This window comes from Strix aluco, chromosome 14, assembly GCF_031877795.1.
Source record: "Strix aluco isolate bStrAlu1 chromosome 14, bStrAlu1.hap1, whole genome shotgun sequence".
Lineage (NCBI taxonomy): Eukaryota > Metazoa > Chordata > Aves > Strigiformes > Strigidae > Strix > Strix aluco.
This window is the reverse complement of record NC_133944.1, coordinates 10806155-10833412: the sequence shown is the minus strand read 5'-3', so window position 1 is coordinate 10833412 and position 27258 is coordinate 10806155. Positions and strand designations below refer to the sequence as shown.

The 27258-nt window shown below is 39.1% G+C and overlaps 2 protein-coding genes across 4 annotated transcripts; both read right to left on the bottom strand.

The window, feature by feature from the left end:
- Nucleotides 1-1235: 1235 nt before the first annotated feature.
- Nucleotides 1236-19327, bottom strand: UBA2 (ubiquitin like modifier activating enzyme 2). 2 transcript variants are annotated; one of them, XM_074840065.1, is made up of 17 exons: nt 19083-19327; nt 15153-15236; nt 14823-14893; nt 13622-13686; nt 13048-13148; nt 12764-12885; nt 11998-12065; nt 9534-9655; nt 8603-8702; nt 7908-8068; nt 6899-6992; nt 6684-6796; nt 6064-6219; nt 5415-5511; nt 4694-4799; nt 3755-3891; nt 1236-2325 (listed from the first exon to the last, which is right to left on the bottom strand). In XM_074840065.1, the coding sequence occupies exons 1-17, from the start codon at nt 19224-19226 to the stop codon at nt 2144-2146; spliced, it is 1923 nt and encodes a 640-aa protein (XP_074696166.1). In that variant the 5' UTR covers nt 19227-19327; the 3' UTR covers nt 1236-2143. The 2 variants fall into 2 exon arrangements, with proteins under 2 accessions (XP_074696166.1, XP_074696167.1); XM_074840066.1 differs by lacking the exon at nt 19083-19327 and adding an exon at nt 18459-18719.
- Nucleotides 19328-20634: 1307 nt separating this feature from the next.
- Nucleotides 20635-26282, bottom strand: PDCD2L (programmed cell death 2 like). 2 transcript variants are annotated; one of them, XM_074840068.1, is made up of 7 exons: nt 26161-26282; nt 25906-26069; nt 25695-25764; nt 24248-24645; nt 23067-23180; nt 21230-21429; nt 20635-20783 (listed from the first exon to the last, which is right to left on the bottom strand). In XM_074840068.1, exons 1-6 carry the CDS (start codon nt 26272-26274, stop codon nt 21267-21269), a joined length of 1023 nt encoding a protein of 340 aa, XP_074696169.1. In that variant the 5' UTR covers nt 26275-26282; the 3' UTR covers nt 20635-20783; nt 21230-21266. The 2 variants fall into 2 exon arrangements, with proteins under 2 accessions (XP_074696169.1, XP_074696168.1); XM_074840067.1 differs by having other exon boundaries at nt 21281-21429.
- Nucleotides 26283-27258: the final 976 nt, after the last annotated feature.

Genomic DNA, 27258 nt, shown 5'->3' with positions numbered 1-27258 from the left:
GTTAACACTAATAAAGAGTAGAAACCAGTGAGACTGAATAGACCCCACCCTTTCACCCCCAAATCTGTTGGTGTTGTGTGTTAATTCAACTCATACACCACTGAACTTCTAAGTCATAAACACTCTCAACTTCAGTAAAACTAATGCAAAAGTTCGAAGAATTATAGCCTCTACTGTTAAAATAAAAAAAAAAGTTAGAATGCTAAATTCCTGTATACCAGTCAGTACAAGCAGGGAAATTTCTCAGGTAGTGAGTGAGATAGGATCACACTATCTTAGACACGTTACACATGTCATCAGCTTAGACAAAGCTTTGTCATGTCACAATGAGAAGCACATCTTATTACACAGATAAGCTCTTTGACAACTAATTTAATAAACCAGTAATTTTATTTTTAGTAAAGCTTAAAAAAAGAAAATGTCGGCCTTAATTTTTAGACAATGTAATCAGACATATTAAAGTCTAGTGCTTTAACTGTTTATGGCAAGAACTATAAAAGCTTCCCATAGTACTGAAAATCCTTTCTGTAACACCTCTTATTTACATCTTTACCTCTCAGTCTTCACTCATGCTGGCCAAGCAGCTAACTCAAAAGGATTTAATTTCATGGTGGAGTATTATGCCTCCAAACAAGCCATTGCATATGACTGTTCTACCTAAAAGAAAAGATAAAACGTTAATTGCATCGTAGAATCGTAGTTTTGCACTGCACTGGCAATTTAACACTGATGATGAGCTGGCCTTTGTACTAGACAGAACCAGATGCAGGGACCAAAACCTAAAAAGGTGCTGGTTTGGGGTTTTTTACATTCTCCTTCTGTACAGTTAACATCTTGTTTAAAAGTCATTCAATTTGCAAACTGTAACAGCATAAATCTTGTCTGCTCAATTCCTCTGCTCTGTACAGCTAACTCTGCATAGTTATTTATGAACAGAAGCAGTTTGGTTCACAAACACGAAGTTAGAAAGTAATTTCAGTACAGTGACAGAAATGGCTGATGAATGCGTTCTATGAATCAACACTGATAGTTTTGAGAGCTACCAAAATAGTTAAACAAATGCAGTAGGTTTTAAGATACTGATTCTAAACATTGCACTTTTGTCCTATGCACAAAGTGTCATGTATAAAAGACCAGTGCTTTCTTCTTTCTGAAAGCATGAGGTGGTGCAAGCACATGTGTGGTGGTGCAGATGCTCCAACTGAAGAGGCCAATAATTGATTGTCCAAGAAAAAAACCATTCACAAAAGTTTTATTAAAAAAATTCCCCTTTCACCTCAAACAAGTGAAGCTTAAGTTCTGTACTACTAGGTTATGTTTAGAAAAATGAAAATAATACAGTAATTTTTGAAGGCTATACATTGTAAAATCCCGTAAGTCAGCATAAACTTGGACTGTGCAAGCAAATATAGCAAGTATTTCAGATGTCATTTATTTGGTCCATCAGATGTACAGTATAGTAGTAGTATCTGAGTTTACAAAACATCAAATATAAATAACCTGAAACTGTAACAATACACAAAAATTTGCTTCTTACATTGACATACCAGGCAGTACGAGCTGAAAAACTTGAGTAAATTAACAGTTTTACAGTAATGTACATAGTGCCAGTTGAAGTTTAAGAACACTGTTAAAACATGGCACTGATTTGCTTTATTGAATTTTCTTCTTTACTTGTTCAGGGTGTGAAAAATGTTTAGGACTAGGCTAAAAATATTTTTCTTCAAGCAAAAAAAAAAAATTATTTACTTAAAACCTGGGCATCAGATGATGACCCTTTACTAAACAAGAGTAGGCTTTTTTTTTTGTCCTATTGAATTATACCTAAAAGGCATTTACACAAAAATAACATGCTTTTTTCATGACTGTTTAAGTAAATACTTATCTGTAAGTATTTATAAACTATGTTTCTACTACATTTAATATATGGAATTAATATGGAAAAACTTCTGAAAGAGTCTATTGAGATGAGCGCTTTATCATCAAGAGAAACAGACACAAATTATTTAAGCCAGGGGTTTGGATTCACTTGGAACAAAGGCCTTAAAATTAGTCTAGTTCTGGACATTTTTCACATCCCAACATAATATGCTGTTACTGTATTACATTATCCGAATCATTTTGTCAAGGGGCATTTGCATGTTCAGTCTAATGCTATAATTTCATCTTGCTCTTCTGTCTGCTCAGTACGCACTCTCTTTGTACTGATGCACTCTTTATCTTCTAGTTTTCTCTTGCGGCTTTTGTTTTCCATATCATCATCGACATTGCTTGAAGTACCTTCATCTTCAGAATCAACAATCAGTAGATCGTCTTGATCTGGAGCTGCAAAATATGTGTTTTTAATTCAAATGGATACTGTAAAGATATTCTACTCTCAAACCAAACTTCATACATAAAAATAAGAATGTATCTACTACAACAAATACATCTTGGAACGTTCTTTATCTATAATCGTTGTCATTCAACTGCAAGAGTATTCTGAATTTTCTCTGAAAACAGTGCAAAACAGGCTTTTCACATGGTTATTCCCTCTTCACTAGAGCTATGGAAAATATTGCAATAACCCAAAAATACGTGAAACATGTTAGCAAGATTTTCTTTTGCATGTACAAAATAGAAGAATGGCATGCTATCTGCAGCAGTCCTTGGGAAAAACACACAGAGCTGTAGTCCAGCCCCTCCTTTCACTAGTGCAGTTAGCAGAAGTCATGCTCCGTGAGAGAGAACACGCCAAGAGAGGGAGGAGTAGAAGGGTGAGCTGACTTGAAGAGCTACAAGGATAACAATGGATAGTATAAAGAAGGGAAAATAGAACCAAATGTGAACTTTCAAGACATCTAGTGGAAATTGTTTGTTTTGAAGTACAAATTCACTGTGAAAACTAATTTTATGCGAGGTTTTTTTATATAATTTGAATTAAATTTTACTCTTAACATTTAATCTCCCCTGATGCAAGAAGGAAGTGGAAGTAACTACATACTTGTGTATGTATCTTAAATAGGACCATCTGACAGGCAAAGGAACATCATCCAAAAATGTAAGACAGAACTAGAGTTATCTAACTTATATCTGTCACAACAGGTATTCAGATTCATACGCTATCCCTGTAAAACACTATGACATTTCCAGTACATTAGCCTTCAGTGCTTAAGCATCCCATATTCATTTAAGTTAAACTATTTTGAGTATGTTCAAAGAAACACTCTACATTAGGAAGGTGATAGTACTTCTTCCTGGACATCAAATATTATTTTCTTGCCATGCTTTGCTTGACAGGTGAAAAATAATTATTTCGTAAGCAGATAATAAAGACATCATCATAAGTTAACAAAATGAAACATGTTCAAAGACATCCACAAAGTAATTTTTGAACTGTAGGGAGAAAGTGACAAATTTGGTTGATTCTTTTTTATCAAATAGCGTGACCATCAGCTAGAATGGGTCTAACTTTATTTAAATCACTGTGCAAATGATGCACTTAAGCTGACACCCCACCAAGCCCTTGTGAGTTAAATAATATAATTTCAAGGTTTATTTACTGTAAACCTTTGCAAAATTCTTAAACATTCACTTTGTAACAATTGTAAATGTGCATTTTTTGTATTTAATATATTCATACACAGAGGCAACTTAAATGCCATTTATTTCACGTTGGCAAAGTCAAGTCATAAAACTGAAGACAACTATTTTAATTGGACTGCACTACTGAAAGACTATTTTGTTTTATTTAATATTGATTACTGTTACTTACCTGTTGATGTTGAGGGTTGTGCTCCATCATCACTACCATTGGTAATGTTCTTGGATGTTGGTTCCGATGGCTTAGGGCCAACTTTTTCAGGGGTATCACCAACAACTTCAAATTCTACATCTTTTTCTAGGTCTTCACTGCAGAATAATACATATGCTTTTAAACCACCAGGTGAAAATAAAAAAAAGTCTTTTTCACAAAGAAAGTACGCCACATTCAAATATTAGAGCACCCGACAACTATGACAAAATGAGAAAAACATATTAAAAAAGAGGAAAATCTGTTCAGTCCTCCTTTATAATTTATGCTTTGTCTATTCTTAAGCATTGTTGCACACAGTGTCATGACTTAAAATGCTTAGAAATGAGAAAAATCATTACCCAAGCTTACCTTTCTTCCTCAGTGTTCCATTCCTATTCTCACTGAAAGTGCAGTGTGTTAATTTACTGTATATAATATGCACATTACTTATCCAGGGTTAAATACACACACCAATTATTTCAGTGACTTCTATTTGCATTGCTGTATCTGAACACAGGTAGTCAAGCAGAGGATCTACTACCCCAGCAGCTTGGGGTTTTTTCTTTTTTTTTTTTTCTTTTGTTGTTTTCTAAACAGCAGTTTCTTGCTTGTTGCCTGCCCCACAAGTAAATTTGGTTTTGCACTGTATTTTTATGTTGTGTAATGACAAATTATTCAAATAAAATTCTTCCCATTACTGTTGTAAAAAAACTGAAACAAAACCACAACAAAAACCAAACAAAAAACCCCTAAACTCTATGAATTCTTAAACAATAACAATTCCTCTTTTACCTCTATATTTTTCTTTCCACAGCTTAATTTTTGAGCTTTATTCATGAACTTAAAATTCAGAGTTGGAAATTCCCTGTGCAACTGTTCTACATATATACACAAAAATACTTATTTCAGAATCCTTACCTATGAAGCACATTGATTAACAGTGTATAGTCCTGGAGGAAATCATCTGCTTGTAGTCGAGTGCCATTTCGAATTCCAAAGTCTGATAATTTCCTGTGGTTATTTGCTACAAAAATAGTGAAAAACTGCAGTGTATACAGCTATTTATATAAAGATCCTTTATACCTGAATAAGTATGATGAAACGAGTACTCCAAAAGTTTTAAGTAGAAACATAAGATTATAATTTATTAGCTATATTTAAAATAAAAGCTGACATTTAAGCCTATCAGAAGTTAAAACTATTTATGTTTGACTTATTTACCCCTCAAGCATCATGTTCACTACTATTACATTTAGGAATGTTTTGGAGATAGTATTTGTATTACAATAGTGCCTACAAGCATCATAAGATCCCCACAATCTAAGAACAAGAAAAAGAACGGGACTTGCAAACAGAGGAAAATAACTGGTGCACTTTTATAGCTGAATACTTATCCTTGAAAAGAATCCTGACACTCCACGTGAAAAGTACTTTATATAGGAAAGCTGAACTGGACATGCAGGCTTGCAGACAATTCCACTAGCTATTCCTGAGCCACTTAAATACCTGCAAATCCAGTTCTCTCCAAATATAAGTCTACAGGATGAACACTAGAACATTTGCTACACTTCCACTCTGTGTATCTCAGTTTCTTTCTAGTTTTTATTTACTCTTATCTAAAAAGCTTCAGTATGCATACCTTCTGTTTCTCCTTCCTCTGAAGAGATAAGAATAGTTCCTTTTCCATCATCTATTTGTACATCTGGTGCTACCATAGCAAATTTTTCTTTCACTATCTGAAAATATGAATATGATTATTTAATCAATATCTGACTTAGAAACACTTATAAAAGAAAGGACCTTAAATTATGTTGATTTTCTTATCCTGGCTCATTTTCAGGCAACTGCTGAAAGCCTATACTTTTTTTTTTAACTTTCGTGAACAACTTAATTATATTTTTGCCTTCTGAAATTTACAGGTTCCGATATGCTGAAAGATTTTTTACTTCATAAAAATGACAGAATTGCAAATGTTGCTACTACACAACTATAATATGGCTACTGAACTATTCAACTGATATACACACAGTTTTTTGCTGTTGGATATGAGTAAGATTTAAAACCACCAAAAAGTTACAATACAAACAATCTTTCACAAGACATACAAGCACACATGACCAAGAAGCATACTGGCTAACCTAGCTGTTCTTGTAGCTGAGAGAAATGCAAAATGGAGAGCAAATATAAACAGCTGATGTTCAGTCAAAATATACTGAACACAAACCTAACTTTATCGATTTACAGTATTAGAATCAAAATGAAAGCTGTAGCTAATATTCAAGATTTACCTTATCCTGGAGTGTTAACACAGTAACTTTGTGTACATTAAGTTTCACAGTCACTTCTGGCTTACTTGCACATACATAACAGTTAGGATTTGGTGGATCCAAAGCACAAGGAACCAATAGCTTCTTTCTGGGATTTGGCTGCTTGTTCAGAAAAATCTTGAGGACAGACAAGAATAAAACAAGTTATTCTATGAGTAACAGCAGTCATAAAACCTGTTTTCCTACAGATTGATTCTCTTAGTCTCATGGGTTGTTCCCTAATCCTCTTTGACATGCCTGCTGAACAGGAGAAAGTGCATATTATGGCCAGTCTGCAATGACACCTGTGCTGACTGACCAGCTATCACCAAATAGATCTGTAACACGAAACAACCATGTTTCAAGTGATGTCAGTCTGGTTCTCTCACCTATCCAGCAGACAATTTTCATTAAATCAGAGGAATTTAATGATCCTTGAGGCTTCCACTTCTCTTTTCATTGCGGCTGAAAGTTTCCAGCACATTCAGAATTTACCGAAGCAACAAGCGAAGGACAGTAAAACTATACAATAGTCAAAGCAAGTTAAATGTGACTTTTAAGCAAATAATAAATAACAATAAAAGTGTCTTATTCCCACTTACCGTTCTACACTGATCTATTTTTCCTGATAAAATCTTCAAACCCTCCAGCACTATCAGACCAGCTATTACTGCGTTAGTAGTAGCTATAGCTGGGATAATATTTCCTGCCATTGCTGCAAAATAAGCAAGAGTATGTATGCAGATTTTTAACAGTAAATGACAATGAGAAGTTTACATTATTATTTAGATAAAACAATGCTATATGTTATCCTTACACTTGATATCAAATCTGCTCTTCATATTCATACTGAAAACATGCATCCTGAGGTTCGCAGCAGAAGTGACAAAATCCATTGCAGAAGGGTCATCCTGACAAGAAGTTAATACAAAAAGTATTTAAAAATCAGATTACTGGTTGGAAAAAGTTTGCAACGCATGGTTCCCAAGACCTTAAAAACAGAAAGTTTAAAAAAAGTCTATATAGTATTCCACTTCAAAGTCAATATACTTCCTCTTTCAGATGGTATGTTTAGACAGAGCAGTAATACTTTAAATACACATTTAGAAATGGTACTTAGTATTTTAGTAGTGAATTAGTGTATTAGTATTAATAAAATGCCTTGTATGTTCAAAATAATGTCTAAATCCTAAATCTTACAATGTTTTGTACTTGGTTTCAAAAATTGGTGTTTCAGAAAAAAGTATTTTTACTATCTCTTGTGATACTATTTTACTATTTTGTCCCCCCTATATTTACAAACTTTTTTTTTTTCTTATGCCAAATGACAACTGACTGCAGGAAGGTTACACTGTCTCTGGTGCCAAAAGAGAAAATTCTGTTCTTGTTTTTCTTCAGCAAAACTCTTTTAACATATCATATACCTATTGTCAGAGCTAATTACTGTGTACAACTCCACAGAACTCTAGCTACAAACCACTGTATAACAGCATGTTTTAGAGAAAGCTAAAAAAGAAAAAAATGAAGTTGCATTATTAAAATATTTTCAAAAATCAAAATATGACTAATACATCTTAATTTGTGCTTTCTCAAGTTGGTGAATTAAGTTATTTTACATCACAGTAGTTAATCCTTGCACTCAGTGAGTTCCAAAACACAGAGTGTTTAAAGTATATATTTGTTTACATATGGAAAGTGCTTTCAGTGAGCTGCCAGGCATTTTTGTTCTAAGTAGTACTATTTTGGAATGAAACTAAATGAGTCCAATTAATATTTGTACTACATATATAGAGTATAACCGGTTCTTATACATTTGGCAAACTAACCTTATCCCATATAAGCTCTGCTCCATCACCCTTCTCAGCCAGGTGAAGTCTCAGGGTTTCAACACTCTTTGAAAATAAGCGTGCATAACTCTTGACATCAAGAACCTGCTGATCCTTCAAGACTGCAGAGGATTCATTTTGTTGGTCAGATATGTTTTTCTCTTTGGGAAAAGGGAAAAAAAAATAAATCAGGAATACTTATAAATCCCACAGAAGTTCTCTCAAAGAGCTAAGAAGTTTCCTATTTCAGCAAAATTAAATATTTTCTAAATTGACACAATATCATTAAACTACAGTAGCCCCAACATTTCACAACAAATCCACATTTAAAACCACAGCTATAGCTATACTTATTATCAATTGCCTAAACATGCACAAATTACAGCAAATGTAAATTTTCAGCAAAACTGAGCTTTCACCGATAAATGTATCAGTGCTTATGATAAGGTCTCCTAGAATAAGCTGACACGTACTTTTGTGAAATATGAATTTTCTCCAGCCAATACTGAGTATCTAAAATAACAGTTGCAGAAGAGTTTTAGATAAACATTCTCTATATAGAGAAAAAATTAAAATCTTCAGGAATCATGAAGAATTAGTATGTTCAATACCAATACTCAGCTGTGACAGTGAGAAAACGTACGTATCACAGAGATGCATTAACAAACATATACAGTGGGAGGAGGGACAATTACCTTGATTTTGTACCTCAGCCCAGTCGAGTGGCACTGGAGGCTTTCTTTTTCTCCACAGCTTATCCATTGTCAGCAGATATCTAATGTCATCTTTGAAAAGCTAGGAAATATTTAAAGCAAACAAAACACATTAAAATGAGAGGGGAAGAAAAAGACATACTTTATTTTTACATCTGCTCTGAAATTGAAAAATCAGCATTAGATTTATGAGGTTTTGATTTTCTCCTTGAAAATATTTTCAACCACATAAATAAAAATCAAACTCCATAGGAAACTAAAACAGATTCTAAAACCTTATTATTCTCCATTCTCTAACACTTACTGCATAAAGCAGACATGGCTCTGATGAACTGGGGGGAGTAAAGTGAAAGTCAAGAAACAATAGTCCAAACAATGGGTTCACGTGCCTACTGAAGTCATCACTACAGCCCTTTGTATACTCTCCCTAAGATATTATTAACTACATGACAATGAATTTCCAAAGTAAAGTTATTGCTACCTATCGACATTACATTATATACTGATTTCCTCTATTTTCCACTCTCAGCAACTATTTCGAAGGAAAACTCCTAAGCCAGTTTGTATTTCCATTTACAGAAGATGACCGATAGCTTTTAGGTCCTCAGACTGGTTCTGATTATGCCCCGTGAAACTCCTGCAGAATTCAAATTTACCTTTTCAGATTAAAAGTAATTGGAATTAAGTTTTTCCTGTATAATATGGACAAGCTGCTGAAGCCATCTGTACAGAAGCAGATGGAATGCCGTAAAACAAGCAAGTGTTGTAAAAGACCAACAGTACAGCAAAATTGGTGGAAGTCATAATTGCATAATTGACGGATAGCATTAAGCGTCCAAACTGGGTTTTGACTTAACTTTAAAGCACCTCATACACTTCTAATAAAGACATTTATTTGGGTTAAAGAAGATACCTTAGTAAAAAGTTTAACTGGATCGTAGCCAGTTGATTTAGCCCACTCCTTAGTTGAAACACGTTTAATCTCACCATCTTCATTGGATGCTCGTGCTCTGGCTTCTGCTTCTGCTGGCTCCCCTATTAATGAAGTGTTAACCAATATTTTAATCCAAAAATATTTCCCCTAGAGTCAATAACAAAAATTATGCAGGGTCCATAAAATGCCTTTACTGTGCCCAACAAAAGCTGAATTAGACATAGTGCAACTATTGTTTGCTTCTGCAACTGCAACTCACTAATTTAACTCAATGTCACCTAATTCCTTTATTGGCAGAAACATTGAACAAATTTTTGCTATTAATTATCTCCACATAACATTGCGATTTCATAAATGTTTAACCATCCCCTTTCAGTAGTCTCTTTTCCTGGCTGAAGAGTTTTAGTTTGGTTGGAACATCAAAACACAAAAAAAAAAAAAAAAAAAAAAAAAAATCAGCTTCCTACCTCTTGTTATTCCTGTACAAAAAAATTCCACACATACAGATGCTATCAATTTTGTGTTTATTTCCCAGTCACATCCAGCAATTGCTATGATTCCTAATAAGCAGCAGGTTGATGTTTTCATAAAACTATCTATTAACATCTCAACTGAATGAGAAAAATCAACTCAGAGACCATCACTTTATATGCAAACTTGTGAACATTTCCCCCTTTCACCAATGCATCATTTTATATTTATCTGCACCAAAGCTACCTAAGGTCTCATTGCCCAGTCATTCTGCATTGTGAAGCTTTCTACTACTTTTTGCAGTTAGCCCTCATCTTTATTATTCTGAGTGACTTTGCTTAATCACATATGCTGAACAGCATGGGTCCCATCCTCAATCTGAGACACTCCTCTAATCACCATTTATCTCTATCATTTAAGTAGTTTATCCACTTCAGGATCTTCATCCTTTTTTCTCCCCATGGCTGCTTGCTCCTTTCAGGTTCCTCACAAAAAGTTTTTGAGTGTCCCCTGCAGATTCAAAACAGCGTAAACCAGATACACTTGTCCACACGTTTGCCACTTCTGTCAAAGGACGTGCAGAGCCATGCAAGGCACAGCTTCCTTTACAAAGGCTGTGTTGTCTCCTCCCTGATACACCACGTATGTCCACTGATTCTAAACAGCAGCATCGATGCGGACAGTTTGCTCACTACAGACACAGGCTACAGCTCAGACCCTCCAACAATTGCCTCTGGTATCTCTGTTTAACTAAGAGGCATTATGTCTGCTACCATCCAAGTATGCCAGCAGCCATTGTTTTGAATGAGTTTATATGCCACTCTTTTAAGACTCAGCTATTTCATTCTACACTTCCTGTAGGAACAACCTGTCAGGTGATCACTATCTGATGTTCAGAGAATCCGAAGAGTCAGAGGATCCTCTAAGCTCCCTCTCCCAAGTCCATTCATCTATCAAAGGATCCAAAAGCAGCAACAAACGATGCTTATTCACCTTCACAGTAACTACAGTTACTGTCCTTACAGAAAAATACCGAATAGCTACAAAAACATCGCTCAAAATGGGCGTATTTCCTATGCAGATTAATACTGAAGTGCTTCAGGCTAGAGGAGTTCAAACACAATCCCTGTATTTCCTTGCAGTCCCTCGACTAGGAGTGGAAAATGCAGAGTGACTACAAATATCACTCAGTTCTCAGTCCTCGGTTCAAAAGACAAGCCTCCCAGCTGCAGGGAAGGAAGTGCTCCACCAAATCCAAATATATAGGGAAAAAAGGCCACCCTGTGAAGATCAGTTATATTTAATTTGCCCTTCAAGCTCACTTTTCACTCCAAGTTTCTGTGCACATGGGGAAGACCGTTTGCTGCAGAGGGAACAGGCGTCCCCAAACAGATACAAGCCTATTCATCTAAATCATATAGCTTACACCTGGAGGTGTTAACTGGAACTTTATGATTAGTATCGATGGAGTTCCTCACAGCTGTTCTACCCATACTATCTGAGAACAACTACTTAATGCCAGTGACCCATCTTACACTGTATTAAAAAGTTTTCACAACAGCTGAAGTAATCATTTTAATAATGTTTTAGGCTGCCCACAAGGGCTACAGTTCTGACAGGTGAAACTATTAAACTGTTGTCATTTTGAAGAGTATTTTTTGCACATGCTCCATGCAAAAATCTTTGGTATGCACTATGCATCAAGTCAACTAAAACCCACTGAAATTGTTTGAAATATCTAATAAATGGCAGTATGAGGGAACTAAATTATGCACAGTGTACATGAAGGTCTGTAAGGGAAACTACTGTTAAAACGCCCCAAACTCTTGTCCAAGGGTACAGTAAACAGAATCCTCTTAAAAGAAACCAGAGCTGAACTCTCTAACCTTAAGAAATGTACAGAAACAAGTCATAATCTCTGATATAGAATATTTCAGTAACAGGGTAAGCTACCAGATTGTATCACACTCACAGGCAGCTTCAGGATCAGCTCTGTCAGGAGAGACTTCTTGATCAGCATCTTCTTCTCCAAACAACTGGCTATATAATAATTAAGAACAACAACACAACACTAGAATTTCATCATATCTGGTTAAAGACTGAAACACTTGCTAACAGATAAATATCCACTTTAGAATTCTTGCTATCAGAGTGCTACTTCATACACTGCTTTTTAAATTGTTGGGATTCATCACATGTGGACTTAACACTGACACACAAAATGTCCAATACAAAAATGGATTTAGCAGAACAGTTCTGTATAACTCACTCAATAGCTCACCTAGCCTTATATTTATACTGCAGTACTGAATGCATTGCTTATAACCCACCAAGATCTCAGCAAACTTTACATCTGTTAATGCATGCATTAAACTGAAAAATGTGATAACTCCACACAAAGGTGAATAAAGTAACCTCAACCTACACTCCTGTGCCAAACTACTCTGACAGATTTTCTGTGATATTAAAGCAATGCCTAAGTACTAACTAACCTTCCATCTTTATATTCCAAGGAAAAAAAAAAGACCCCAAAACCCCACCTCAAAACCCATGTCAAAGAACTGAAGGTTTTTGCTATAATCCACATTAATTAAAAAAAAAAAAAAAAAAATAAACCCAAACCCAACAAAAAACCCACCCCAAAAAAGTGTGTGTCCACTTTATTTCTCTGTCTGTAGGTTTAGAAACCAGAAGAGTGAACCACAGTATCTATTTTCTTTTTTAAAAAAATCACTTACTTGAACAAATACTTAGCCCACACAATGCAATGGATAGGTTCCGATGGTGTATTTCGGATTGTGCAGCCTGGAAAAGTTTTCTGAGTTGGTTTAGGATGACATTCATAACATTCTGTCACTCCCTGGTGAAAAGTTAAATATTTACTTGTCACACCATGAAGGCTACTGATAGTACATGCTATTACCAGACGAACTGTAACTGTATCCCAAAACACCCAACTCCCTGTTATCTAAAATAGCCAATTATTTAAAGTTCGAGCAACAAGAGTAATACACAACCTAACCTTTTTAATAACTGTTACTTGTCCAAGGTAGCCTGCAGTTCCACTCTCTATAAGAGGAACATCAGCAGCCAGACACATCCTGTTCACATGGTTACGGGCAGCTGCAAATCAAGTTTTTAAAGAAAAATTTGAATAATTAGAAAAACAAGTTTTACTTCTCCAAATTCAAACTCCTATGCAAACATTTATCCTTAATCTGCCTTATTTCATTATAGAGCACTATGCCTTTTTCACAAAGTCAATTTTGCAATTAACACAAAATATATCAACATATTAAATATAACAAACTCAACTGAATAAAGTTACATATGTACACACAATACTCATCAGTTCCCATAAAGCAGCAACATAGCAATTAATGTTTACTTTCAAAACACCTGTAAAAGCACTAAACTACCGTTCCAAGTTTCTAGTGAAGCACACAAGCATTAGTCAGACTACAGATGGGTTAAGAGGATACTTGTTATTTAACTGACACTGCAGAAGTCTAAGAGTAGAACACATTAAAGTTCTGTTTCTATGAACAAGCAACAGTATTTTCATCTCCAGTATAAAATCATAGTGAAAACTTCACCTCTGTTATCCAGAGCATTCATAACCAACGTAAACTGGCGGAAGAACTCTACGTTATAGTCAGGGCTACAGAAAAGAAAAACAATACTCAAAATAGCGTATCAAAGTTATTATGCCACAACATGAACTATAGACATGCAAAGGGCGGACTGATGTTCGTGTGATAAATTACACATATTATACATTTACTGCTAGCCTTTAACTGCCCCATTTGTCTTCAGCCCATTTTAAAGCTGGGTGAAAGCACAAATTTTATGCTGCTGGAAGGAAGCTATTGCAATTAGTACTAATTTGACCAATGAAACAGGCAGACAACGAAAAAGTGATTATACTGCTCTGACCTAATGAGTAAATTGTCTCAGCTGTGGTAACTGACTTTAAAAACCATCAGCTGAGGCTAAAACGTGCACACTGTAATTACCATAGCTCATCAGACTTGATAATTCATTATACTGTGATAGCTCAATTGGTTTTGATCATGCCTCCATACCCTTAGGAGCCAAGATGTGGGATTTTAAAATCTTGACATTTAGTATCTTTACATTGCCTCTTTTCTGATTTAAACAAGAATGTAGCAAAGAAGAGAGAGTAAAGAGGAAACAGGATTAACAGTTTTACAGTTTCAGGAGAAGGATGCAATGAGTCAGTGTTTCAGTGGCTAATAGCTACATCAGAGTTCAAACCTTAATATTACAGAATGTCAATTTTGAAGAAACTGGACAAATAAATTAAACATAGGAAACACCTAATGAAAATCTACATAATCTTGTACTCTACTCATTGGTTATGGATCAGAAAGACTAAATTTAAAGTTTGGGGCATATATAAATGATATTCAGTTACATGCACATGCACAAGGAACTTAATTTTTTTAATCATAGACTCAACGTTCACATTTATTTTAATCTAAGTATTGCTCAAGACATCAGGGCATCCTTACAGTGTAGAAACTTATATAGTAAATGTTGCTAATAAAATGAAAAATAGACACAAACAATTGACTACAGAGTACTACCAGAGCTTAAGAAAACTCATGCAAAATCTACACTCCCACTCAGGTGTGTGGTAGTCTCATATTTACAGGTATTTCTCTTCTTACTGCAGTAGCTTTGTAAAATATCTTAAAGCACACCATTGTAGCATTTAAATAACACAGTACTTGCAAATCAAAACATGTAATTAGAGCTTAAAAACAAACATACTTCATGATGCTATCATGGTAAGCTATAATATTAGCTTCTGGATAAAACTGTAACACGCTTTCCTTGGCAACCTAGAAATAAAAAAAAAAAACAAACAAAAAACCACTTGTTATTTCTTCCTTCCATCTAACTCGATACCTGTTTAGTATCGAGTAAGTTGACTACCTTAAGAGATCTAAATACTTTTATAATGAAATATTGTGGATAGCCATGATCAACCAACCAACACTTACCTCTTCACAGTAGAAGCAAAACTGTGACATGTTTCTGACATGTGTATAAATAAATAATACTGAGGAAGAAAGACATGAGCTTTGACTTTTTCCTCACCTGTGATTTTGATCTTCCAACATGTTTCTTTTGAAACAAAAACTGCCTGTTGAGATTGCTGACATCAATAGTATCCAGATCAATCTATAAACACACAAGACAGCCATTTCACTTTTACAGAAATAAAAGAAACAAAATCATTAACAGTTTGAAGCAAATGCAATTGACCAAAATGCATAAACTTTAGAGACTCCTTTCTGGACCTGTGTACCGGTGTTACATCTGCACTACTGCAACTGTAGAGGCACAAGGGATCCTCTAATCATCTTCAGGAATCAATACATTTTAAATAATTACTGACAACGAAACCATATGTCAAAAATTAAGGGCTACACAACAACAAACTTTCTGAAGAAAGAGTCCCTACTAAAAACGCACATGAATTTTGAGATACATATGCACAGCAGTTAGTAGAAAGTCAGTAACTGATTGGCCTATTTATCACAGGACAAAGATTTTAGTGATAATTCATCAGGAGCGCAGCGTACAAACTCAAGAGGAGATATTGCAGAAATCGGTCTAGATAGGTCCAGTCAGACTCTACATGGGACTAACTACCCTGAACGCTGGCTCTGTATGGCTCTTCCCCAATGTCCAAGAAAGGCTACTTGGCAAACTAATTAGTACTTCTTTATATTTGAACATGGCTTTAAGCAACTGAATCAGTAAGCCAAGGGCTGCATTGTCATCTAATTCATACACTGCAGGGCAACAGCTTTTACTGTTTGTCACCAGGACTAACTGTTTAAGTGCATATTACTCAGAAAGTCTGCTTACAAAAAGAAAATCCAATCACACAATCAGGATATTTAAAAACATATACCACAGAACACCTGTGATGTACAACCTCAAAGGATGCCACAACTGTAATTCCCCTAACAGGCATGTTTCTATTTATTAATATATGCATGAACATCATAACTTTAAATGTCTTTACCCCCCACCACAAGAATTAAGAAGATTTAATTGGAACTTTGAGAAGATTTATTCCTACCTTTGCTAGCACTACTTTCCCTTTAATTAAACAGTTTTTCTGATAGACCACTCTTTTTAGAAGTCCTCTCCTGTCCCTAACATTTTTAACTAGGCAGGGACGAAGACAATTTTTCCTTGCCTCAGAGATATGTCTCCCAAATTCCCATAGATAATGCTGACAACACAGCACTCTCCCTATAGCTGAAAGCGTTACTATCAGGCTGACTGTGCAACGTGAAGTTTAAACTTGACCTACTGAGGGTGTTCTCATATGCTTTTAATTTTATTAACCAAACTGGAATAACAAAAAAAGTATGCCACACACTACTCATTGAGGATCCTTTGCATGCGAGATCCAAGCTCCAAGACTGAACTTCCTGTTTTCTGAAGGGAATATTTTTAATTTAAGGATTAAGTTTTAATATACTAAGAACTGTAATAGCTAAAGAGCTTTATTTAAACACTAAATAAAAGCACCTGTGGATACAGAGCAAATGGAAAATATACAGTGTTTTAGAAATGTATTATAAAGCAATGATTACCTATAGTATCCTAGTAACTACCCACGGTCTTGTTTTATGAAAATGGTATTTGCATGAAAACACATTTCTACCTCCTTTCCTTTCTCATAACACACACTCAGAAGGCTTAGTCCAAAGCCAAAAAGCCCGAGAACCTCAAGTGAAAATTTTAAAGTGCCTAATTCTGTTAAAACTTCCACTCTCCAAACAGCTTTTAGTATTTTAACTGGAAATGTTAACAAGTGACATAAGCTACAACTGAAAACAGCACTACCGAGACCAAGAGAAGCAAAAGAAGATTTTCTCCAAAGAGAATACTTGAGACTATTAGACCTTAACAGAAGCTTCCATCTAGCTAAGAATGATCAGAATGTAACAGTTCTCTTATTAAAATAACGTTTACGCTGCTCCCATTTTTGTAAGGTAGAAAGAAAGGCCTCAGAAATTCCTAAGAACATACATTCATGTTCTTAATTCAGACTTGGATTCTGAGTAATTTGATTTTGTTCGTCATTCATGAGGACAACGGCACTGCCTTTCAAGAAAGTATACCTAATGAAATCATGTATATGTGAGTTATATGGTATTCAAAACTACTAGATTTTAAAAAATGTTAGTATTTTGTTTAAAAAAATTATTTCACAACTTACAAGTAAAAACAAAAAGCATTTTCAGGTGTTCAAGTTTGTTGGTATTTAACAACCAAGGAAAATCCCAACAATATCACACACATTGACAAAAGCAATTTATTCTCCTAATTGCAAATTTGCTCTTTGCATAACATTCTCTTTTTGCTCTTGCCTTGTCTTTTGCCCACCTACTCCATATGTTATCAAAATGTTACTGTCTTGCATAAAACACTACCAATGATATTTTAAAATGAAGATGGCCCTGATCCAACATGTACTTAAGTTAATGGAGTCCAACCAAGTCAGCCTTGAAAGACAATACAAAAAAAAAAATCAAACTGTAATAAATGAAACAATAAGCATGCCCCAATGAGATTTATGCCTAATGACTAACCGGAAAATCAAGAGATATTAAATCCTTTCTATTATAATGGACTGCAGGAGTACACAAATGACACAGTAAGGTAGGAAAAAAATAAGGGGGGAAAAAGGTGCAGGCTTCCACTCTTCTGCATGTGTTTACTTCACCGGTACAATGTTGAAATTGGATAGGCTCTCAGTGGCAGTCTTAAATCAGAGGGACAACTGGAATTACACTTAAGTGTATCCTACAAGTTTTAAAGAGTATTTCAGTAGAAAGGCCCGAGTTGTAAGAATAACAAGCAAACTAGTAGCTGCACTCTTCTACAAGCTGATAAAGTTCTAGATAAAAGCTGTTTCTAGTATGCTCTGCTTAACAAGTCTGACTGTAAAAACAAACTTCTTACAACCTGCCATACAAAACTCTCAGATGTGACTCCTGGCCAGGCACCCACAAGTAAAAACATATTCAAGGAAACAGACCTGTGCTCTAGCTGGATTTGTAGTCCCCGTGATTTCTTAAAACCACACACTTTTCATAACTACGATAAGAAATTAAGAAAGGTCTGGAAACTAGGTAATCAGAGTTTTGCTAGTAGTATCGCTCTCTACCCCGTTTTCATTACCACCTTCTCAATTCTGCCCTTCCTATATACATTCAGAGATTGGGATCAGGAAGCAAAAGTGAAAGCAACAGCCCGCGGGAAGCCACCGTGACCGGACTCCTAAGACTGACAGTTTTACAACTCAGTATCTAAAAATACAGTTCACCTCCCATGTATTTTGTTTTTCCTGCAATCCATCACCGGACCATTACCCACAGTATTAGCAAAGGCGGCATTAGGCAAAACTAAGACTTCGAGGAGCAGTCGCTGGGCAGCAAACACGGCACACCACTACACCACTGTTTCCCAGGAGATTTCCTCTACGGGCTCCCAGAGAGGCGCCGCCGTTCCTCCGCCGCCCGACGGCTGGACCCGGCGCTGCCCCGGGAAGGCGGCCCGACCTCCGGGGGAAAGACCGCCCGCTCCGCCTCCCGCCGCCGCCTCCGGCGGGGAGCCCGGGCACAGCGGCACCGCCGCTCGGGGCAGCCCGCGGGAAGAAGCCCCGTCCGAGGCGGGGGCACGGATGGCGCCGGCAGGCCGCAGCCCCTTTGTGGCGGAGCCCGTCCCCCGGCGGCAGGGGCGGCGCGGCGCGGCAGCCTCGCCCGGCCGCTTTGGCGGGCCGGGAGCAGTTTGAAAACACGCAGACAATGCGGCGGGCGGGCGGGAGGGGCCGCGCCGCCACAGCGCCCCCGCGCCCGCCGCGGGCCCCGCCGCCCCGGCCCCCCTCAGGCCCCCGCCGTGCTCCCGGCCCCCCACCCCCCCGCCCCCGCCGCCCCCGGCCGTGGCTGCGCCGCCGCCCACCGGCCCCTCATCCGCCCCGGCCGCGGCCCCGGCCCGCACCACGTCGATGTTGCTGAAGCCGGTGAGCACCAGGTCCTTGAGGAGCTCGCAGCCGATGCCGCCCGCTCCCACCACCAAGAGCCGCGCCTGGGCCACGGCCTCCGCCAGCTCGCTGCGCAAGGGGCCCGACACCGGCACGGACATGACGGCGGGCGAACAACGGCGGCGGCGGGCAGAGGCAGCGACTCCGCGCGGCTCTCCTCAGCCGGGCCGCACTTCGGACAGCGAGCCCGGGCGAGACCAGAGCGGCGGCCGCCCGCCTCGCCCGCAGCGCCCCCTGCCGGCGAGGAGGGCCTCGGCCCGCCCCCGCGCACCGCCCAGGAAGGCTGCCGCGGGGCCGGGGCTCGGGCGGGACGGGGCGGACCGCGACGCCGGTTCGAGCCCCGCTCCCGCCGCCGCCCGGGTCTGCAGGCCGCCCCCGCCGGGGGCTGACCGCGGCCCGGCCAGGGGGCAGCGCCTCGCGAGAAAGCCGTCCGTGCAGCCAGCCAGGGTTCGGCCCACAAACCGTGCACTGGGGGCTGCCTGCCATAGCTGGGGCACAGAGCAGGCCCGGTACCTGTGGGGAGCACGGGCGTAACGCCCAGGCATCACGCGAGATCTTTGGATAGATGTTAGCCTGAGTTAACTGACTCACGTCTAGAAGCTGACACGGTAAGCTACCATTCTTCCTTAAAAAAAGGAGTTTTGCAAGCACGTTCCATCATTTTAGTCCCGGTCCCATCCCGTCCCCTCCCTCCTTTTTTAAACCCAGAGTTTTAGTGTGTTAATTTATGCTGCAGTATTAAACCTGTACAAAAAGCTTTAAGGACACTTACTTAAATTACTCCTCCATTAAGTCAATTAAAATACTGCAATTTAGCCTAAACCAACAGGGAACTCCACAGAAGAATTTAGACTTGAGCAGCACAATTAGCCTGTGAGCACTAGACTGCAGTAACAAGGCAGGTGCTGTACCTACCCCATCATTCTGTACCTGTGGGAATAGAAGCGCAAACAAAAACCTCCACCTTTTCCCCATTCAAAGCAATGTGACTGTCAGAGCTCATTTAGCCATGTAAATGCAACATTCTTCTTTTGAAAAGCATATATAAAAGGTTCATCACAGGAAGACTGTAGTAACAGCAAGGCCCTTTCAGCCACTGAATTTCCAATCTGTGGTTAAACCAAAGCAGATCTGTTTTTTAAAATCAAGCTTACATTAAGTTTTTCACTACTGATCATTTCTAAAAACTAGATCCTGTTTGGCTGATGAATGCTAACAGTATAACTAACTGCAACAAGACAACCCTTCTCCTTTACTTTCCTCACCAAATGTTAAGTGTAACTAGAATCATGAAACAATCTCTATGCTTAAATTTCCATGTGTAACCAAAGTATGCCAGTCTTCTGTCACCACATTTTAGAGGTATGCTAATATATACTTCAACCAGTTATTCTTGGAAATAAGCAATGTCATCAAATGAATTTTTCACCACTTCTGAGGAAAACTCTGTTGCATAATTACATACTTTCACCTGCAGTAAAAAAAAAAAAACCCAACAGACTTTCCATCTATGTGGAGAAATACCATTTATTTAAATAATCTCTGATCTGGGTCTTCTTGTACAATAACAAACTCTTCAAGAGGGGTTTGATGATTTGTTGGCCAACAGCTTCTTTCACATGTGTAAACTAGAACTGTTCCAAATTCCACTGACAGATCTAAAACCAAAGCAATAAAAGTATGTAAAGGTATGAAAAATTGCATAATCAGAGGCTATTGCTTATTGCTATACTTCACCAATTCAGACAATATTTTTCATATTCAGTCTCCTATGTACATTTTCTAATTTTAAAGATTTTAAAGCAAGCTGACTCAGAATTTTCAAAGAGCTTCTTAAGTGTCTGCAATCTTATCTGACAATATTTATTATTTTCCAAGGCCTCATTTAAGAGGCAATAAAGACAAGTTACTCCCAAGGTCATGGAATTATCTATATTGCTGTTATTAAAGTTCACTAGTGAGCAAATGAAGTTGCAATCATAGAGTCTCCATAAACCAGAGTTATATCTTTTGCTTAGTGAAATCCATAATGGAAACAAAGTTAAGCACATCAGTGCATGTGGTTAGCAAGAAACAATCCAAATTGCAGTTCACTAAACTTTACCAAGAAGGTGACTGTTTCTAGTATTCATTCAGCTAAGTCAAAGGTCAACACCTGAATCACTCTGGAGCATGCTGACCAGTGCTGGCATGAGTTGAAATTCAAATATTCTGTTGCTTCCACAGTTACTGCAGGCTGGAATATCTTTGTCAATGTTAGCTGGAGGACACGTTATGAATAAAGGCTGGCCACCCCAAGAGTATCTAAGAGAAGAAAAAAGAAAAGCATTCATTTTTTGAATCTAAATTTCATACGAAAGCATACATGTTGGCAACAGTGTTCAGGATTCTCTGAAACCTCTGAACCTGCTTGAATTAAAAAAAATTGTTATGAGCCACAGTCATTAACTAAGTTTCAGATGAGTCCTTAAACAAAGAATAAAAATGGGGAGGGGGAAACATGTGGAAGGTCAACACTTGGAAAGTCTTATGGAAAGAGCTGGATTCAAAGGAGATAAAAGTTTTGAATTGACACCTCCAAAATACGTTGTACTCATTTAATTAAGCAAACTACACTTTCCTGAAAAATGTAATCCTAACTGGTGGCATATACTCAGCACAGAATAGGTCTCAAAACCACTGCAGTTATGCCATGGAACTGATGTTTTATTTATAAGAGCCATCATAGCGCCACAACTAACAGGAAACCGAGATCAAAGACTGTTTCCACTGAATGCCAAGCAGGGGATTCTGTGCTGTGCTGAGAGCTCAACAGAGATCTGGCAGCCCAGGAGAAATGGGGGTCTACAGGCACACTCACAATACCCATGAAGGGGAAACAGAAGGCTACATAAAGATTGTAACTAGTCATAGTCATAGGGATCACCAGAGGTGATGTTTTAGGAGGACAGAAAATTCAGGGAGCATAATACTGCAAAGGGATAGATCCAGTGAAAAAAAGTTGTCTGAAAATGTTACTTGCACTCTGCACAGTTTTCTGTATAATCTTTGACAAATAATTAATGAAAGCTTCTAATGTTTCTTATCTGTGTAACCAGCCCCTCAAACTTTACCTCCTCATCAAAAAGGTATCAGTTAGTTCCACCTGGTTCTGGAAATCTGATAAACAAAGGTCCTGTCACTACACTGAGCCAGCTTGACCAGATAGGCTGCACTCTGCAACAAAGTTAAAAACTAACACTTGGTATGATCCATGAAAACCATGTGTATTATCTGGTTCTATGAATAATTCATGATTTGAACTCTTTGTTATACTTTCATTCAGAATTAACTCCTCTTTAGGGAAAGTAGCTGCTCTGAGGTTGAATCTGCTTTTGTTCTAGGAAGAGCAACAGATTTACAAGAACTGAAGACTGCAGGGTCCTGAGGGGTAATCACAATAAGCTGCAGAAGAACCTGGGTTTTAAAATGAGTGATTTCTTACTTCAGTAAGATCTCAAGGACTGAGACATAAGCAATTACAATAAATTACAAAATTTCAGAGGAGCAGATAGCCTTGGAAATCTATCACAACAGCATACCACTGTGTATTATGCTTCCACCTCAGAACAGTCTTGTGAAAACCTCTATGCCTGGATTTCAGCGAGTCTTCAAAGACAGTCTAGGCCTGCTCTCATTAGGTCTTATGTTGAAGAAAGTCTCCCACAGCCAGATCTGGGGTCTCTGATCCTGCTTTGCTTCTCATCTACTTAGACTGTGTAAAAAAGCCCAACCAGGCACTCATGTCTGACCACACAGAAATAGTAACAGCCCTCTTAGCAATTTTTTTAATTAAGAAACAGAAATATACATCTACTTCCAATGAAATGGTTTATTTTGATGTACTAACAATCCATCTCTATCCTCTGTATCTCCTTGTTACAACCAGATGATCAACATACCTCAAAATCTGTTCATGACACACAGATATTCTTTTCATAAATTTATGGAATGTGTAGTCCCTGCTTTTGACTTCACTCTTCTCATATTTTTCATTATCACCTTCACCTGCAAAACTATAAGAGAACAAGAAAAGAAACAAAATTTCCAATAAGGTTTTCAGTACGATATGCATGCTTTCAATAAGCAATGGTTACCTCATGTTCACATTAAATTATGCTAAGTACACTGAAAAAAATACACGTTAAATTAAGAGGCAATTCTTGGTAGAGGTCACAAACATTTTGCTTCCAGTTCTTCAGTTTCTGATGGCTTACTACTACTAACAGTGTTTAAAACTATCACATGAGATTCAAATCCACCAAATACCTGCTTATTCCTTTAAAAATAATTCCTTTAGTAACTTCTCAGAAGTTTTGCTAATTTTTAAATTGTCTTTCTAAATTTTGAATTAAGTGTAATGAAAGTTCTATGATTCTATAAAGGTCAACAAAATTCAACAGGAACACCACTACGAAAAAGAATTCTATGCAGATTCTGCAACTGACAGTACCTTTAGTTATCAAAAAATTCAATGTTGTCCACAATTCAGGAAAAGTCACTGTACATGTTAACATAATCAAAAGACAAATGGTCTGGATATAAGTGGTCACTGTGATCACATGAGTTAATATTGAAAATATTCTCAGTAACTACGTTCAAAAATTGTTTTTCAGACAACCTCTACAAAATCTTCAGGAGTCTTACCATCATCCCAGTCTCCAGACAAAATTAAACTCTTAAAAATGTAATTGAAATGTAAGAAAAGCTTTAGCCTTGTAAAGAAAAAAAACCCCACAAATGTAACAATATAAGCTCACGCCATTTAGGATAAGATGCTGTTTAAACCACCCTGGTTTGGTTTCAGAGATTGACAGTCCACTGCTCTATCTGGAGCCCACGGACGTTCCAACTGCTCTGTCACTCAGAAATAGATGCATCTCTGAATAACCCAAAATTTGACAGAACTGGGTGCATTGTCATATTCTTCCAGCAAAGTACTACACACCAATGATTCCTGAAGGACCCAGTTATGAACAAAAACCATTTAGATTTAGTGACAGTCAGATTCAGATTATCAATCAGCATACAGGAAACTACATAATCCCTTTAGTTTCAGCATGAAATCCAGACCTGTTCTCACCTTTCTGACATCAGCTGTTCCAAATCAACACCCTCTCTCTGCTGATACTCCTTCAATAGCTTATCCACATGATCTGTGTCAAGGAAACCAGCATAGTCTTCCTCATCCACCACACTAATGTAAAAGGACTGGAACACAGGAGCTGAACTAAATGTTGCCATTCCCTCACTGACTGGGGAATGCGTATCCAGGGAACCTGACCCATCCATAGCTTCAGACAAGCAAAGCTGTTGGAACTGGGATGTACACTCCATCTCTCTGGACAAGGAGCTGCTCACTGCTTCATTTAAGCCAAGCAGCTGAAGGGAGGCACATGCAGGAGATTCTGCTCCATCACAGACTCCCCAGTCATCTGCTTCATCGCACCAATCCTTTGCAGCAAAGTTTGATTCTTGTTTCTAAGACAAAAAAAAACCCCACCAATGAAAAAAAAGGAAAAAGGACATTGTCAAGATCAGTCACCCTAATGCACTTTGAGTACAGTTTCATAACAGGTAAGAAAACTGAAACGTTAACCTAACACTTAGTGTTATTTCACCTATTCTCCTCACAGTGGTACTTAACAGCATACCCACGTTTACTTTTCATAGCAGCACAATTATGGCAGAAACCATCTCATGCTTGAGAAACATAACAAAAATTCACTGGCTTTCTGAGTGGCCTTTGTACATCATGTTGCCAGGCCCTGGCTGCTGGCATGACCACTGACAGCTAGTTTGTGTACGTTTATCTGAAGCAGTTACTGCACCACAGGTACACTCAAAAGGCAGAATAGGGAGGAAAATAATAACATCATCAATGACAACAATGCCGATAATACCATCATTTCATCAGAGTATAAGCTCATTTACCACAGACCAAAATTTCACATTGCAAATGCACCAGCAGAATAAACACTTTCTGCCTGTCATCACTAGTTTGATAGCCATCCTCCTCTTTCAATCTTCTTAAAGCAGCATGCAGTTTTACTTCACAAGTAAAAATACCAGAAATATATTAACAATAATTGAGACAGATTAATTAAAGCTGATGATCTAATTTAAATAAGATGCAAACTTAAACAGTATAGCCTTGCCATTTAAAGTTTAAAAATAATGTTTAGGTCACTCAAGTATTAAATAGCAGTTTTGACCATACAGTGGGACTGCAATCTGCACTTTAAAACACGCCTAACACAGATCACAAACAAGAAGTTAATCTTCTATAAATGACATGGAGTACTCGCGGTGTCAAAAATTCCACTACCATGACTTCTCCACATGACCACATACATGACTCAAAAGTAGCATACAGCACAGCTTCTTGAGAACAGTTACGGGACAAGTACATACAAGTGCAAAACTCATCCAACTCAACTACATTTTTATATTAAAGTCTCCTCAATATTGCACTACATGCGGCACACTGAAACACGGCCAGCCCCCGAGCAGGCAGCTGCTAGTTATACCTGTTTTACGCTGTAATCTTGCGTTTCCTTTCCTTGTGGCTCCAAATACTGGGAACGCAGCACCTTCCAGCTTTAACACGCCGCACGAGCACATGTAAGGAACAAAAAAAAAAGGACGTGTAAGGAACTAACCGCTGAAGCCGAAGGGGCACCGAGCCGCCGCAGCCGAGCCGCGCCCGTTTCGGGGCACAACCGCCGGGCACGTCCTCACCCGCCGGGCGCTCCCCAGCAGCGCTTCCCGGCGCAGGCGAAGACGTTGGCGAGGCGGTGGCAGGGGACCCCCTCCAGCGGGCAGTACACCTGCACCAGGTGGGCCAGCGCCGCCCCGCACAGCCCGCAGCGCGGACAGCCCGGCCGCACCGAGGGCACCCAGTCCTGCAAGACGAACAGCATAGGCACCGCTACAGCGGCTCCGCGGGCCCCTCCGCCGCCATCCTCCCCCCGGCCCGGCCCGCCCCCGCCCTACCGCGGAGCCGCCCAGCTTGTTGGTGGCCCAGGCGGGGCCCTGCCCGCCCCCCCGGCACGGCCCCGCCATGGCGGCGTCGCGCAGCCCCAGCAGCACGGCCGGCCGGGCCGCCATGGCAGCACCGCCCCGCGCGCCCCGCTACGGCAGCCGCCAGGGGACACGCGCCGCCGGGCCGCTCCTTCCCCCGCCCCTCCCGGCACCGCCCGCCACGCCCCGCCGGCGGGGGCGCGCCGGTGCGCATGCGCGCGGCGGCGGGGGGGGCCTGCGCGCGCCCCCGCCGCTTGGCGTGAGGCGGCGTCCCAGGACTGGCTGCGGAGAAGGGAGTGCTCTAGAGGAATGCTACAATTTTACTAGAAATGCTTTTATCGTAACAGTGCTCAAATACAAGTGATGAGTAAACATTATTTAGAAACCCAGATACCTGCCCAGAAGGGCTTTCCAAGCACAAAGCCAATGTCATCTGCATGGCCTGCTTTTACAAAGTTTGGTTTTGAACATTCAGTTGAACTTGGTTGGTGCTGAAATTCATAAAAGTACACTAGATTGTCTAAGAGACAAGTAATGAAAAGTCAGCTGGTGCTTCAGTCGTTACTTGTTACAGCTCCACTTGGACGCAGGAGGTTTGCAGGGGCGCAGAGGGGAATTACACCCATACCGGCTCAGGTACCACCAGTCAGTGATATCTGCTGGTTTCCCTATGTGGAAATCACCTGCATAAGGAGGACAGCGTTTGAATAATCTTGTTGTGAGTTTCCACAGAATTATCTCAAGCTCACTCCATTCCCTTCTGGGACCAGTTGTTCTCAGATATGTGGAACAATCCCTGGAGCTTGGGAACCAGCCTCAGAGACCCTGAACGATGGACCCTCTGCAGAGTCTGAACTACAGCCTAATGCCCCCCACGCCCCCCCACCTGGCGCTTAGTTCAAGGACACCAGGGTACATGGGGGAATTCTGCTGCAGTGTCTGTAACCCAGAAATGAAGGGCCCTAGACTGAGGTACCAGCCCTCTCTAGATAAAAGTCAATTAGCACATCAAAATTGACTCTTACTGGGAAAGACTCTGTGCTCTCTAATGCCTGAATGCTACATTTTTGT